This window comes from Astyanax mexicanus, chromosome 22 (genome assembly GCF_023375975.1).
Source record: "Astyanax mexicanus isolate ESR-SI-001 chromosome 22, AstMex3_surface, whole genome shotgun sequence".
Taxonomy (NCBI): domain Eukaryota; kingdom Metazoa; phylum Chordata; class Actinopteri; order Characiformes; family Acestrorhamphidae; genus Astyanax; species Astyanax mexicanus.
The window spans coordinates 10185084-10200527 of NC_064429.1; the positions used below are offsets into that span (position 1 = coordinate 10185084).

At 38.2% G+C, this 15444-nt stretch overlaps 1 protein-coding gene across 9 annotated transcripts in view; it reads right to left on the reverse strand.

The window, feature by feature from the left end:
• acacb (acetyl-CoA carboxylase beta) overlaps window positions 1–15444 on the reverse strand; it is a 54955-nt gene that overhangs the window by 26092 nt on the left and 13419 nt on the right. For all 9 annotated transcript variants that reach the window (XM_049470244.1, XM_049470247.1, XM_049470246.1 and 6 more), the window contains 18 exons: window positions 12867–12999; window positions 11941–12079; window positions 10491–10600; window positions 8337–8418; window positions 7947–8045; window positions 7595–7704; window positions 6738–6848; window positions 6427–6636; window positions 5634–5804; window positions 4745–4906; window positions 4478–4641; window positions 3250–3504; window positions 3047–3128; window positions 1741–1886; window positions 1501–1651; window positions 900–1034; window positions 606–752; window positions 139–327 (listed from right to left, as the gene is read on the reverse strand). In XM_049470244.1, the coding sequence (XP_049326201.1) occupies window positions 139–327; window positions 606–752; window positions 900–1034; window positions 1501–1651; window positions 1741–1886; window positions 3047–3128; window positions 3250–3504; window positions 4478–4641; window positions 4745–4906; window positions 5634–5804; window positions 6427–6636; window positions 6738–6848; window positions 7595–7704; window positions 7947–8045; window positions 8337–8418; window positions 10491–10600; window positions 11941–12079; window positions 12867–12999 (2596 nt within the window). The remainder of the gene's footprint in view (window positions 1–138; window positions 328–605; window positions 753–899; window positions 1035–1500; window positions 1652–1740; window positions 1887–3046; window positions 3129–3249; window positions 3505–4477; window positions 4642–4744; window positions 4907–5633; window positions 5805–6426; window positions 6637–6737; window positions 6849–7594; window positions 7705–7946; window positions 8046–8336; window positions 8419–10490; window positions 10601–11940; window positions 12080–12866; window positions 13000–15444) is intronic.

Consider the following 15444-nt stretch of genomic DNA (forward strand, 5'->3'; position numbering starts at 1 on the left):
AACAATCCGAAAAAAACTGTGTTTTTTATGCATGTATTTTATGTATTGAGTCTACAACTCTACAAGACTTTGACTACTCTCCTGATTAATAAATAAATGCTAAAAATACTGAAAGGCTTCAATCTGTAGTGAACTCACCCTCTGGCTGGGGAACTGGCTGAGGACGGAGGTGATGTTGCTGGCGTATTGAGCCATGACTTTACGGATGGCCTTCTCCACAGTAACGGGGATACGCCCCGATACGCTGGTCATGATCTCCTGCAGCTCCAGCAGGGGCAGCGAAGGGTCACGCAGGGTCGTCATCAGTGTGCCCACCCACTTATTCACCTGATCAAAGAGAGAGGTCACGGGGTCAGAGTTCGGCACCAGAGAAACACTCTCAAACTAAAGACCAATTTATACCTCTGCGTCTGACCTATGCTGGAGCCTACGCTCGCACAGGCTACGACAGACATAGCATTGAGTCAACACAGAAGTATAAGTGAAGGCAGCTGCATAGGGCACTTGCACAGGCTAAGCTGTAGAAAAAGTGTTGACTTAACGCAGAAGTATAAATTGGCCTTAAAGAAGAGTTTCAGTCTAGCAGTGACGCTGTGTTCTCTTACTCTGCAGCCGTAGTAGGGCTCCGGGAGGCAGTACCCATCCATCACCTTCTCCAGGTTCTCCAGAACGCTGTGGAACACCTGGTGCAGTTTCTCGCCCACCATGGGGAGGGGCTCCTGAGCAGGTAGAGGAAGTGTGTTCAGCTCCACCTGGAGAGAAGAGAAAAATACAGAATTAACAGAATTAAAATATTATAATATTACAAATGAGCAATCTAAATATGGTTTGGGGGTTGTGACAGAGTACAGATATGGTGAAAGATATATGGGGTTATCAGGAAAAAGGCAGATGATTACAGGGTGAATACTACTGGGGTCGTCCAGGTCCATGTGGGCCACAATGCAGCCGGGCGCCAGAACAGCTCCAGGTCTCTTCACAAAGTGAATACAGCCTGATTCATGCACCACCAGAGTCATCACCATCTTCATCACCTACACAACACACACACACAAACACACACACACACACACACACACACACACACACACACACACACACACACACACACACACATTAATTAGTGCTTAACAGTTTTAAAGAGTTTAAAGAGAGAGTTTTTGCATTTTAAACAATTAGGCATAAATATATTTGTATTTAATATTTTGCTTAAATATAAGAGTAAATAAAAACAGAAAATTTAAAAATAAAGAAAAATTATGTCCAATTTTAATTATATTAATAATTAAAATACATTTTAATTTACTAATTTATTTAGTACTTATTTGCTGCATTCTTATGTTTTGGTATTTCTATTGGCATATTCATTTTATTCAGTATTTTTTTTTATTCTGTTTTGTGAGGTGAATTTTTCAAAACTACATTTTCAGGTATGAAAGGTGGTATATAAATATAAAGCGTATTATTATAATTATTATTAATTTGTATGTATATCCTCACCTCGATCTCAGCGTAGGGATGCCCGGCTGTCACATGACCTCCATCATCCACAATGTACTGCAGCAGTTTTCCAGCAGAGGGGGAGCGGAGCACCGTGGGGTCGCGCTCTTTCTCAAACACACAGGTTTTATTACCCACAGTGATCCGGTAACTGCAGACAGAGAGACGATTGAAGTGTTTAATGTTTAGTTTATTAGTAGTTTATGTTTTATTAGTGATGTGTAATAGAGCTGTTATTACCTGTCTATCTCCTCCTTCATGTAGGTGGTGTAGCTGCTGCCGCTGTAGGAGAGCAGCAGACCGCCGTCGCTCAGCCTGTGGACGTCTATCTCTATATCAGACCCGTTCATGATGATCACGTACGTGGTGGGGGACTGACGGGCCACCTGTAACACACACACACACACACACACACCGATTAATGATGCACTGGAATAAAAAGTTTAGACCTAAACTGAACGAAATAAAACGTTTGACTATTTTTTTTTCCATTTATTTGCATTAATTAAATAGCCTAAATGTATTAAATGTCTTAAACACTACAATTTATTCAGATTTATTGAACATTGTTAACATCCTAGCAGATACACCCTCAAAGCACAGTTTTAACAGTGTGTGCAGTAGGGTTTAGTTGAGTTGGGTGGTATGAGGATTATACCATATACCAATAATAAAGCATTTTAAATGTTTTTTTTTAACAAGGATTTTATATTATATTAAAAAAATATAACAAAGTGTCTCGCAAATGAGGCAAATTTCGGTACCACTTTAAAATAAGATTACCTTATAAAGGGTTTAATAATAGTTCATAAGGGCATTTATTAATGTTATTAATTAGGTTATAAACCATTAATACGCAGTTACAACACATACGTAGAAAGGGCAACAGTGGCCTGTCATACACCAAATAGAGATTCCACATTCGTTTATACTGATAAACCTCAGATGTTACTATTAGATGCTTCTCTTACTTTGTATTTTCCATAAGTCATCAAAGGCACCATCACTGTTATTCTTTCTATTTCTGTGCTTATTAATGTTTGAAAAGTATGTACAACTTAACTTATAACTATTTATAAACTACTTAATAAACAATTTATAAACCCTTTATAAAGGAGTCTTATTTTAAAGTGGTACCCAATTTTACAACTGCTCTGTGTCTCACTAATACAGATCAAAATAGCTCATTAATTCCTGTGTATTTTAAATTGCCTAAATTTGCGTATGACCTAAATGTTTGGGACTTTTAATTTGAAATGAGAAAATTAAGGATGTAGATATCTATGTTCTCTGGCTCTGCTTTGTGTCTAGGAATCCAGAAAAGTGCAGCTGCTCCTGAAAACAATCCTAACATTAATTGCAGTAATGTGACCTAAAATAAATTTTAGGTGTAATTTCTTGGTGTAAATTATTAGGTATTTTTTATTTTATTTGATTTGAACTACCAAAATGTTTTTTTTTGCCATTTTCGGCAGAATATATAAGATAGATACATATATAAGCTTAAAGAAAGTGATTATTAAGGCTAATTTATATCCTGTCTGACCTTCAGGGAGTATTTGATCCCTTCATAGATCAGATCCACGTCCACTGTGTTCACCAGACTGGCAGCAGGTAACACCTGACCCCTGAGAAAACACACAAACCCCAGATTAGATCAGCACTGTAATCAGAATCAGGGTTAAATGATAATGGTAGATTATCACTGCTCAGTAAAGCTCCTCCACACCCCGGGCTGGGGATGCTCACCTCTCCAGTGAGTGCAGGAAGTCCGACATGCTCTTCCTGAAACTGGCGTCGGCTACGTGCAGAGCTCCACACACCACCCCCAGCATGGTGTCCGGCCTCTCCGCCTGCACCTTCTCCGCGATCAGGTGATCCAGCCAGCCCGTATCAATATCATTACTCCTGAAGCTCTCCGTCTCCAGCAGCTTAATCAGGTACTCCACCGTCGTCCTGAAATCCCCGCGGATAGAAAGCTCCTTCATAGCCACCACCATGTTACTGCACACAGGACACAGCACAGTACAGGACACTGTCACTAATATACCTATAATAATAATAATAATAATGATCACAGGACTCAACACAGTACAGAAGATGGTCAATATATCAGAATATACCTATAATAATATACACAGTACAGGACACCATCACTAATATACTGTACCTATAATAATGATCAGAGGACGCAACACAGTAAAGGACACTGTCAATACACTGGACTATACCCATACACAAATTACTCACAAAAGGACTAATATATCATGATTAAAAAATCTAAATTTTAAAAATAACATTGAATAATACAAACTAGTTGTGGGAAATCTCTAGGAACCTTAGTCTGCAATAATTAAACGATTATCAAGCATCTTGATGCCTCTTTTTTTTTTTACACTGGACTTATTTTCTTCTATGCATGAATACTTGGTACTTTTAAAGTAAAGTATCTGTAATGATCCATAATAAATTCTTGCTAAAGTCTATAAATAAAGTATTTTGCAATATTTGAATTTACTACTACAAAAGCATAGATATTTTAATTAACCACATGATTAATAAAAAAATCTAGGATTAATGTTAATAGGGTAATATTATGTATATGTATATATATGCATGGACATTTGATGGGTGACTGTTTCAAGGTTCAAATCAGTACCTGTACCTGTGTTTACCGCTGCCAAAATAGCAATACACCTAAAATGTACCTGAACACACCTCAATTCCAGAACACCACGCCCATCAGTGTAGATATATTCAGAAGCTCTGCTGCTGTTTAAATCAGGCAGGTGAAAAGTGTGACAACAGACTGTTGGGGGGGGGGGGGGTGTAAGATAGCAATGAGCATAGCAATTAGGGCTCCATAAAGGCTTAAGCCGTACCTGATAATGATTTTGGCACACCAGTATGTTTTCTGCAGTAATAATGCACACACATATATATACTAATCTAAAGCACAGTGTGGGACAGGACTTACGAGATGGCCTCCTCGCGGTTCTCTCCCCAGGAGAAACAGTGACCAAACTGAGAGTCGGCAAACTCGTGAAGACCGCCCGTGGCCCCGACGCTGAAATAGCCCCACACGTTCTTACTGCTGCGGAAATTCAGCTCCTGCACTGTTCCTGAGCTCGGCTTAAAGCCCTGAGATACAGACCAGGATTAATCAAACAACCATGATTATATAATTTACACTGAATTCCTGTATTATTCACTGCATGAAGTTCCTATCAACTGGAACACTGACCTCGTCCGGGTTCTCGCTGGTGATCCGCGCTGCAATAACGTGTCCTCGGGGACAGGGGGCGCACTCCGGAGACTCAAAGTTAATCGGCGTGTCCCCCCACGGTGCCTCTCCATATAGTACACGAATCTCTTTAATCCTGTGCAGAGGAATCCCCATCCCAATCTGAAAACACACAATCATACACACATACAGTTCTGCTTCATATATTCTTTCTTTAAATATAAACCATTGTTTATTGCAATTGATACAAAAAGAATTAAAAAAGAAAATATACTTTAAGCATATAAAATAATTATTATTATAGAAAAACACATTTTAACCAAACAAAGATGTATTTTCATGTAATTTCCAAAGCGCACTAAGATGTTTGTTGTTCTTGTTTAAAAAGACAAGAAGAAGAAGAAGATGATAATTATTCACCACCACCGAAATCTTAACCCATCTGTGAAGCATGGTGGCAGGAGCATCATGATGTGGAACTGCTTTGCTGCTCAGAGCTCAGAATTAGTTAAAGAATGATGAAAAATAAGAGCATTTGTGATTTGTATTGGAACCAGAAGTCAAAGTCTTGACCTCAAACCTATTTGGGTGCTGTGATATGACCAAAACAACATTAAAGCCTGTGTTAAAGCTGTGCATACAGCACAGCTTGTATTTGTCTGTAACTGTGAATTAAATAATGATCAGATTGCATTTTATAAGTAATCAATGCAAAAATACACGTATTTCCAAGATTATTAACTTTTTCTAACAATGAAATCTTGATTTGGAGTGGGTTAAAGTGTATTTTTAGCAGTGATTAATTTCAACGTTTTAATGTGATAAGTTAATATAAACAGATATAAGTTGATTTAAGGTTAGTATTAATGTGTTGAACACCGTGTCGTACCTGTAGCTGCGCAGCCGGCAGGTTGACGTCTGCGATCATCTCAGTGCAGGGATGCTCCACCTGCAGTCTGGGGTTCAGCTCCAAGAAGTGGAAGCTGCCGTCCTCCGAGAACAGGTACTCTACTGTACCTGCGCTCACGTAGCCTACCATCTTAGCCATGCGCACTGCGAACTGTTACACACACACACACACACACAAAACATAATATTTAGATATCCAGTAAAAGCGATCTAATTACTTGATTGATACCCAAATACATACAACAATGTGTTTCTTTAATTTACAACAGACAATGCTAAGCTAGTGTTGCTAACAAACACTGGATTTCATCTAGTCTTCATTTTCTATATTTATATGGGGGTGCCAAGTGGTCCACTAAGAAGATCTCTTTTTCGAATCCCGGTCATGCAGCTTGCCATCACTCCTAGGGTGATGTGGATCAGCACAAGGCTGCGTCTGTGAGCTCATTTGTCAGAACCGAGTGTTAGCACTGTGATGCTACTCGGTAATGCTGCATCAGCAGCAGCTCAAAAAGAGGCGGAGTCTGACTTCACATGTGTCGGAGGAGGCGTGTGCTAGTTTTCTTAACCCTCCTTGTGCTGTGGCATCACTAGTGATACGGGGATATACAGCTGATTAGCAGGTAAATGGGTGGGACAATCAGCCAGATAAACATTTTACTGGGATTTTTTCCTTACCTGGCAAGCATATAAAAAAAATCGTATTTTAAAAGACACACTTCTGCTTGGCAGGGCACACCTGTGCTACAACATGTAGTGAAAATCCTCCTCACCCGCTCCATCTGCTCAAACGTGGCTGGAGAAACGTTGGTGGGCGGAGCCTCCTCGATGATCTTCTGGTGCCTCCTCTGGATGGAGCAGTCTCGGCCAAACAGAGAGATGGCGTTTCCGTATTCGTCCGCCAGGATCTGCACCTCCTGATGCCGGGCGTGCTGCGCCAGCTGCATGATGAAGATCGGAGAACCTGGAACCTCCGCCTGGACCTGCGGGGGGTTAATATCACCGTCACAACCTGGAGAACTACAGTGTAGAACTACAGGGTAGAGGGGTTCCTGAAGCTGAAGCTGAGGGTGTCTGAATGTACCTGTCTGAAGAAGCTGGGGAAATCTTCAGCACAGTCCACCTTCCTGATGCCCTTTCCTCCTCCACCCTCTGAGGCTTTAATCACCACGGGGTAGCCAATCTTCTCCGCCCCCTACAGACACATAACACAGTTTAAACAGACACTTTTAACCATGATTTCATCACAGAAGATATATTCTGATCTGAAAATATTTGGCCAATGATGAAATACTGAATACAAAATAGATTTTTTATTAATTTTGCAACATTTTCACCAATGAAAGACAAATAAAAGGAATAAATGGACAAAATATATATTAGAAATAAGACCAGATGACTTGTTAAAAATGTTCATAGGTGGAAACATTTGAGATGTAATTTAAGCTAATGATGTAACCCTAATTGGTTTAAGGTAATATAAGGACTGGATATCTGCAATACCTTTCTAAACAGAACATTAAAAAACAAAAATAATAATAATAAAAAAGGAAGACAAAGAGCAATTATAAAACTACAATTTAAAATATTTATTTAACTCAACTTTGTTAATAGATCCCTGCAGAAAAACAACAACAAAGCAACACACATTTACCTCAGCAGTGCTATTCTAATTACAGATTTAGTGGTAGATTTACTTCAGCAGTGCTACATATGAGTGAAATTTACACAGTAAATTCAGCAAAAAGGTTTAGAGAGACAATGACCAAATCATACAACACATTAATGTTTAATGTTATAAATTAACGTAATATGACTCAAAGTGTCAGTTCACTTGATCCTGAACAAGTAATTATAATATTTTTAGGAGGATATCCTCAAAGTGATCAAATGACAGGTGTAATGTGTGTGAAAGGTATAAAATATGAAAGGTGTATTTACTGCGAGGCCTTCGTCTACGTCCCTCACACAGCCTTTAGCATAAATATCTAGCGGGACGCTGATCATGTGACCCGACTTCTGCTCCTCCTCCCCCCTTGAAATCTTCAAGTCTTTGGAGAAACGGAGAGAAACAGAGAGAGAGAGAGAGAGAGAGAGAGAGAGAGAGAGAGAGAGAGATCAACCACAGAAACCACAGTTATCAAAACTTTTTTTATGGCAATACATTTTGATATTTATTTACTGTAAACATGAATAACAATTACACATCAAACCCCTACTCTGAATGACTGTAAATTTTAAATATGCCAAAATGTGGTAATTATAAAGAATAATAGATATGATATATATGTACCAGATCCGCTCCAGGGTAAAGTGGGGATTCCTGCAGTCTGAGCTACGATGGAGGACGCCACCTTATCTCCAAGAGCCCACATCGCCTTACTGGACGGACCTGCAGCAGAGATTCAATTAAAAGTGACACTTGGAATAAAAAAAATAAATGGGAATTTTATGGGGATGGAAATGTTACTTTATTTTAAGAAAAAATCAACAGATTAGCAGATTAACTATTGTAGGCACTGCTATATCTATCTATATTTGCACAATTCTGAAAATGATATAGACTATCTCTTTTTTTAGTGTAATTTGACAGAAGATATTTACGAAATAAAGTAGAATATAGTAGATTTCATCTGTTACTAAATGTACAGTAATTATTTAGTGTAAGTGTTTGATGTCGTACCTAAAAATGAAATTCCAGCTTTATGGAGCAGCTCCGGCAGCTTGGGGTTCTCCGAGGCGTGACCCCACCCGGCCCACACTGCCTACAGACAGATCATCATTAGTACTGAACTCAATTACAATACAATTACAATTACAATACAGAGACAGACAGACAATCGAAATAACAGCAGTCGCTAACAGAATTGTGTATGGGCAAAAACATGGAGATAAAATACATATTATGATACAGAGGGTTACTATTCAATATATTACAAGTCTGTCAACAAGTGATACTTTGCGATTCTTTACATCAAATTTAAATAACACTTTCACAGCATAAAAAAATGTACTATACATAATATTTATAAAACATGTGTAATTGTTTGTTATTCCTTTAGAACAGTGGGATCTTAAAAAGACGACTTAAAAATAACAAGTGTGATTAATTGCAGTAAATCAAAGAATATTGTCATAATTAATCTCATTATATTTTTTAATTGATTGACATCACTAGTTTTTATTTATGTTTAACACATTGTCTCAACTTTATTGGAATTGAGGTTTTATAAATACCGTATTTTTCGGACTATAAGGCGCACTTAAAAACTTTTAATTTTCACAAAAATTGACAGTGCGTCTTATAATACGGTGCGCCTTTTGTATGGATTTTACTCGTCAGGTTGTAAGGAGCAGTAAACACACACTCCGTGCAGCGTTATAGAGAGTTTCAGTGCTATACAGAGTCCAGAGCCGTGCAGCTCCGAGGCTGGAGCAGCAATAGCATTAGCTAGATGCTAACCGCTAAGCTAGCTAGCTTATTCACTGTTCAGAGATCAGTATTTTCTAAATTTAGTACTTTTAATACTGCTGGAGCAGTATTATTAGAGTTAGATGCTAATCGCTAAGCGTTCACCGTTCAGAGGTGAGTTATCGGCCTGTAAGTCTGTGCTGCTTTGCCTGGCTAGCATTAGCTAGATGCTAAGCGCTAACTCTCTCAGAGGTGAGTTTTATCAGCCTGTAATCTGCTTGTTTACCGTGTTAAAACAAGCTACGGGGGACGAATCGCTAGCTAATATCTCACTGTCTTACCAGAACACGCAGGATTACTCAGTGTAACGCTGTCGTTTAAGTTTGGGTTAACTTTACTAGTTTAGGTGACTAGCTAGCGCGCTAGCGGATAGCTATGCTAACGCTGGTGCAGCAAGCCTTAGTGGACATCTGGAAATCTAAGCTTACTGTAAATAAACTGAAGCACGTTACTCACCCAAATAAACAGTTTTCAGGAGAGGAATCTGTGTAGATTAATATCCAGCACTCGTTTGACTTTGAAAGAGCTAGATTTGTATACTGAGACGCTCCACCGGCAAGAGACCACCCCCGGTGGGGGAAGGGAAACATGGCGCCACCCCTGTTCACTTTGATATAGGCACCCTTTCTAGTGTCACTTAACGCGCCTTATAATGCGATGCGCCCTATGTATGGAAAAATAGCAGAAAATAGGCGTTCTTTGATAGTGCGTCTTATAATACGGTGCGCCTTATAGTCCGAAAAATACGGTAATTATTTTATGTTAAATATCAGCATTTTGAGGTATGTGTTTTTAGTAATATCACCCAGCCCTAATCAATAGTAGTTATATGGGCGGCATGGTGGTTTAGTGGTTAGCACGTTCGCCTCCAAGCTCTGGGGTCCTGGGTTCAAGTCTCTTCCTGGGTGGAATTTCCATGTTTTTCCCGTGTCTGTGTTGGTTTTCCTCCCACAGACCAAAAACATGGAAATCAGGTAAATTGGATACTCTAAAATTACCCAGAAAAAAGTTATTGATTGTAGGTATGTATGTGTGTATGTGTGTGTGTGTGTGTGTGTGTGTGTGTGTGTGTAAATGTATGTATGACTGTGTGCCCAGGTATTAATTGGCACTCTGTCCTGGGTAAATGCAGTAGTGTCCGATGCAGTGCTCCAGGTGGACAGTGGTTTCCGGTTGAGAGTACGCTGTGGAGTGTGGATGAGTGCTGAGTATAAAAGGCTTTTTGTAATACATGTAATACAGCGGCATTGGGTCTATAGAAGTTGAAGTTGAAAGTTGAACAGTCACTCCCCCGTGCTGTAAATGCAGTGGATGGATAAATAAATGTATTGTAATGTGTTCTGGGTTTGGGTGTAAGAGCTGTACCTGCACTGGGATCCTCTTAGCGATGTCCACGATCATCTCCACATTCGCATAGTTATTATTGTTGGGTCCTCCGGGGACCGGCACATAATGATCCGCCATTTTAATATACTCTAAAATATAAAAATACAATAATAGAGTCATAAATACTGTTCACACAGCACAGTTTTCAATTTCCTGACCAGTCTGGAACACCAGGCCTGTGTACACACACACACACACACACATAGTACAGTACAAACATTTACACAGTCTCCTGAGAAAATTAAAGTGGAAAGCCTTCTTATCTAAACTGTAGGTGTTTATTTACTCAGTAAAAGCAGAGAAAAGACATTTATTTTTTTTTCTACTATTAATCACTGCGTTGACAGATTTGCTACTTACAGAAAACAGTTATTATTATGGGATTAGATTGTTCTCATTAATGTATTTTTTATATACCATTTTTCTCCTAATTTAGCTGGTCAGCTGTATATCCCCCTATCACTAGTGATACTCCAACACCAGGAGGGTTAGGAAGACCAGCACACGCCTCCTCTGATACATGTGAAGTCAGACTCCACCTCTTTTTGAACTCCTGCTGATGCTGTAGCATTGCCGAGTAGCATCACAGCGCTAACGCTCGGAGGAAAGCGCACCGACTCGGTTCTGATACATCAGCTCACAGACGCAGCCTTGTGCTGATCCACATCACCCTAGGAGTGATGAGGGGAAAGAGAGAGTGCCATCTACTGTACTGTACCCACCCAGAGAGAGAGCATGGGCAATTGTGCTCTCTCAGGGCTCCAGCAGCTGATGGCAAGCTGCATGACTGGGATTCAAACCAGCTAACTCCTGATCATTGTGGCAGCGCTTTAGATCCCTGGACTACTCGGTGCTTTCATTTATGTATTTATTTGTAAATAGTGCTAAAAATGCACAAAAATTTGTAATAAAAAAAACTAATTATTAACTGACTGATTTTAACTAATGTCTCAATTCACTGCCAAGCATTAAACTTTAGTAATATTTTATAATGTTATATATAGTTAGATAATGTCAATTTATAATTAGTTGAGACATTACTTAACCATTTAACAATGTTTATTACTGTCGTAATTACTGTTAATGTCATATTAATGTTACACTATTGTAATTTTATACAAAAAATCAGTCTCTAGGTAAGTTACTCTTCTTAACAAAATAGCCTAGAATATTGTTATTGCAAAAATACCTTAAATACTGTGATATACTGAGTGTTCAATCCTAATGTCTAAATATGTGTAGTAATTCAAATTACAGTGCTCTTGAAAAGTATCATGTAATTGCATTATTACACCACTATAGCATTTTTATGTCAGTGGAACCTAACTATGTCCTAAAATGACCACAATATTGTTTATTGTAATAATTCCTTGGACAATATTTCAGTAGAAATACTGGTTTTCATGATTAGGTCCAGGTGTAGTTATACCTGCGTTGGCCTTTAGGTCCTCAGGTGTCACCATGACGACGAAGCGGATGGTCCTCTCGTTGCGGAACATCTCGTAGGACCAGCGGCGGATGGAGCGCATGCACTTCACGGCTGCGATGCCGTTGTTGGCGATCAGGACCTGTGGAGAAAACCAGCATTAAACATTAAACATTAACTTCAGATTCAGATATCAGCTCCCTGCAGTCAGCAGACTGATCTCAGGTCTGTTCAAGGTGATACGAGACACACGGAGCTGCACTGGAGAACAACAAACATCTACACTAGAAGATTCAAGATTTGGCAATTTAAATATCAGCAGAGCTTCTGAATATATCTACACTGATGGCGTGGTGTTCTGGAAATGAGGTGTGTTCAGGTACATTTCTGGAGTTTTGCTTGTTTATCTTGGTAACAGAAAACACAGGAGCTCCACTGACTGAATACAACCTAGACAGACGCCAACAGTCAGACGTTCATCGCTATCTCGGTAACACAGGCGCTGTGCCGAGCCGAGCGTACACCCCCACTTATTGCACACACATGAACACACAGCAGCACAAACCCAACTTTTACATCAACAATAAACAGAATAGTAAATAAAATAACATTGCTGTTCCCGTAAATGAGCTGCTGGAGCTCCTTCACAGCGTCAACCAGCAGCTCAGTTTCCTCTGCTGAGAAGAGTTTGTTGAACACGTCCAGGTAGCTGCACCGTTACAATAGCAATCCACCAAAGACAGAGCTCACCTGATCTACTCTTAAAGGAAATAATGAGCGAGTGACTCTCTGATTACACCACACCTATGAATAATTAGGGGAATTAGTAGATGCCTTTTGTGCATTTCGAGACACACTAGGTGTACTTTTCCCATCATTATGATAGCAAAGACACACTGACACGCCCTAAATCAAGCTGCAGTCCTCACCTTCTCGATGACTCGGGATCCTCCGAAGCGTTTAACAAACTCGGCCGGAGAGGCCACGGTGAAATCTCTGGGCACATCCATCCTCCTCTGCTCTCTGCCTCTCCTCATCAGATGAGGACCAGACATACTAGGCCTGTAAAACACACACACACACACACAGTGCTGATTACCGCTAATTGCAGCACACAGCAGGAGATAAACTGTAAAGAAGTTCTCGTAGGTCTGTGATGATAATCGTTATCAGAATCGTTATCATACAGTATCATATAGACATGACCTCACTCATTCTGCTGACGATGTTTCCCAGAGTTCAACTTGTTTGTGTACATTAAAAAATAACCTGGGGCCTGATAACATTGATTTACTCAATCATTCTGATTGGATTTGAGTTCCTATTTTATTCAATTTGATTTTATTCAATATCTATTAATTTAGTGTAATTTCAGTTAAAATAACAGTTTTTTGTTTGATCCAAAAACTGATTTTCAGGAAACTAAATGCTGTAATTTTATAAGAACCACTCAATATATTATTAAAATATATGATTAAAAATACATAAAATCTTTGGCCATATTTGTATACTCAGAATTCATTGCACGAAGAAAAAACAATGGCTTGTAATGTGAGAATGAGGGGGGTTAAAGATTTATGCACACACAGGAAATATAGGCCAATTTTTTAAATCTTGGGTTCTCAGGTTCACGTGAATTGATACTGCAATAAAAATTGTAGATTATTTATATATTGAAGCAAAAAATATATTGAAGCAGTATCAAACAAGAGATTCCGAAACAAAAATCAAAGCAAAGACAGTCAAAATTCAAATGCAAATAATTTTTAAATAATTGCAAAGAAAAAAGTAATTGGGTATTTTTAAAAGTGTAGATTTTCTATACATTTCTTTTCTATTTTGAATTTGCAACATACAATTTTCCTTTTAATTCATACAATTTTGATTGTATATTAAATTTTTTTGTGTAAAATGTTTGACACAAATTTAAAGATTTTACTGTGTAAGATTTTTAAAATTATATTTAAGTGTTTAAACATGGAGAAACTGGTGAAATAATATGAATACTGTGGCCTCTTGACGACCCTCAGGTTCTCCACTGAGTTTCACCACTCTCTGTGATCCAGAGTAACCTGCAGAGTTCTGATAACTGCGCTGATAAACCTGCTGATCTGCTGACTGAGCTGACTTACCTGTCTGTGTTTTAAGGTGTATTTTACAGGTTGCTCTGTGTTAACTCCTTTTTCCTGCATTTTTGTTATTTTATTATTCCTGTCTTTATAACGTCAGGCCTCAGAGACTGCGGTTAAAAATTAGCTCGGTGGCTAAAAGGAGAAATGCTAGTTTGCTGATTATACAGAGCGTCTGACAAAAGTGGGTCAGAATTTCTGTTACTGGCAGAAAAAAACACAAAGTTAAAAACTTCTTATCAACAATTAAAGCAACATTAGTGAACAGACCTGTTACAGTAACTACACTGTCTGATCTATTGCCCCAGAATTAACTGCACTAAATATTATTGTGGACATTTTATTTCAGATATAATAGTAGAATAATAGTATAATACTGAAGTTACACTCTTGTAAAGAGAAATACATTTGTAATATTTTAAAAATATTTAGCCATTGGAACTGCTTAACACTTCTGCTGCTTTATAATCCTCTTTTTCCTAAACTGAGGAAACACTGAAACAGGAAACGAGTCACTGTTCGTCATACATTTTTTTTTTGCCTGTCAAATATTTACTAAACAAGCCTGACGCATTTAAACACTTAAATATATAGAATGTTCAGCAAAGGTATATTGGATGAAAAACTATCCTCCAGTCTACACAGCATCACTGTGCTGAAGACTCTCTCTCACACAAACACAAAGCGTTTCCTCTTTCCAAGTTGGAATACGCAAAAAAAATCAAACCAAACTGAACTGCTTGAATTTTTGCACCAGGAGTAAAGCAGCATAAAGTTATCCAAAAGCAGTGTGTAAGACTGGTGGAGGAGAACCAAGATGCCAAGATGCATGAAAAAAAACTGTGATTAAAAACCAGGGTTATTCCACCAAATACTGATTTCTCTTAAAACTTTATGAATATGAACTTGTTTTCTTTGCATTATTTGAGGTCTGAAAGCTCTGCATCTTTTTTTGTTATTTCAGTCATTTCTCATTTTCTGCAAATAAATGCTCTAAATGACAATATTTTTATTTGGAATTTGTAAGAAATATAGAATATAGAATAAAACAACAACGTTCATTTTACTCAAAACTAAACCTATAAATAGCAAAATCAGAGAAACTGATTCAGAAACTCTTAATTTTTTCCAGAGCTGTATATTTTAAAATACAGTAAAAAGTCTAGTTTAAATGTAAAAATCTTGTTTATTTTGTGACAAAAATTTGCTTTTTTTATAATGTTGTTTCAATAATAACAAAAAATAGTTTTTAATCAACAGATAATTTGAATGTGTTCTTTCTATGTTTTACTGAATTGCCAATATATCATATCGAGACTCAGTATAATCAAATCAAACTCAGAGGCAAAAAAGTGTGATTGGGACACATTCCTGGTCA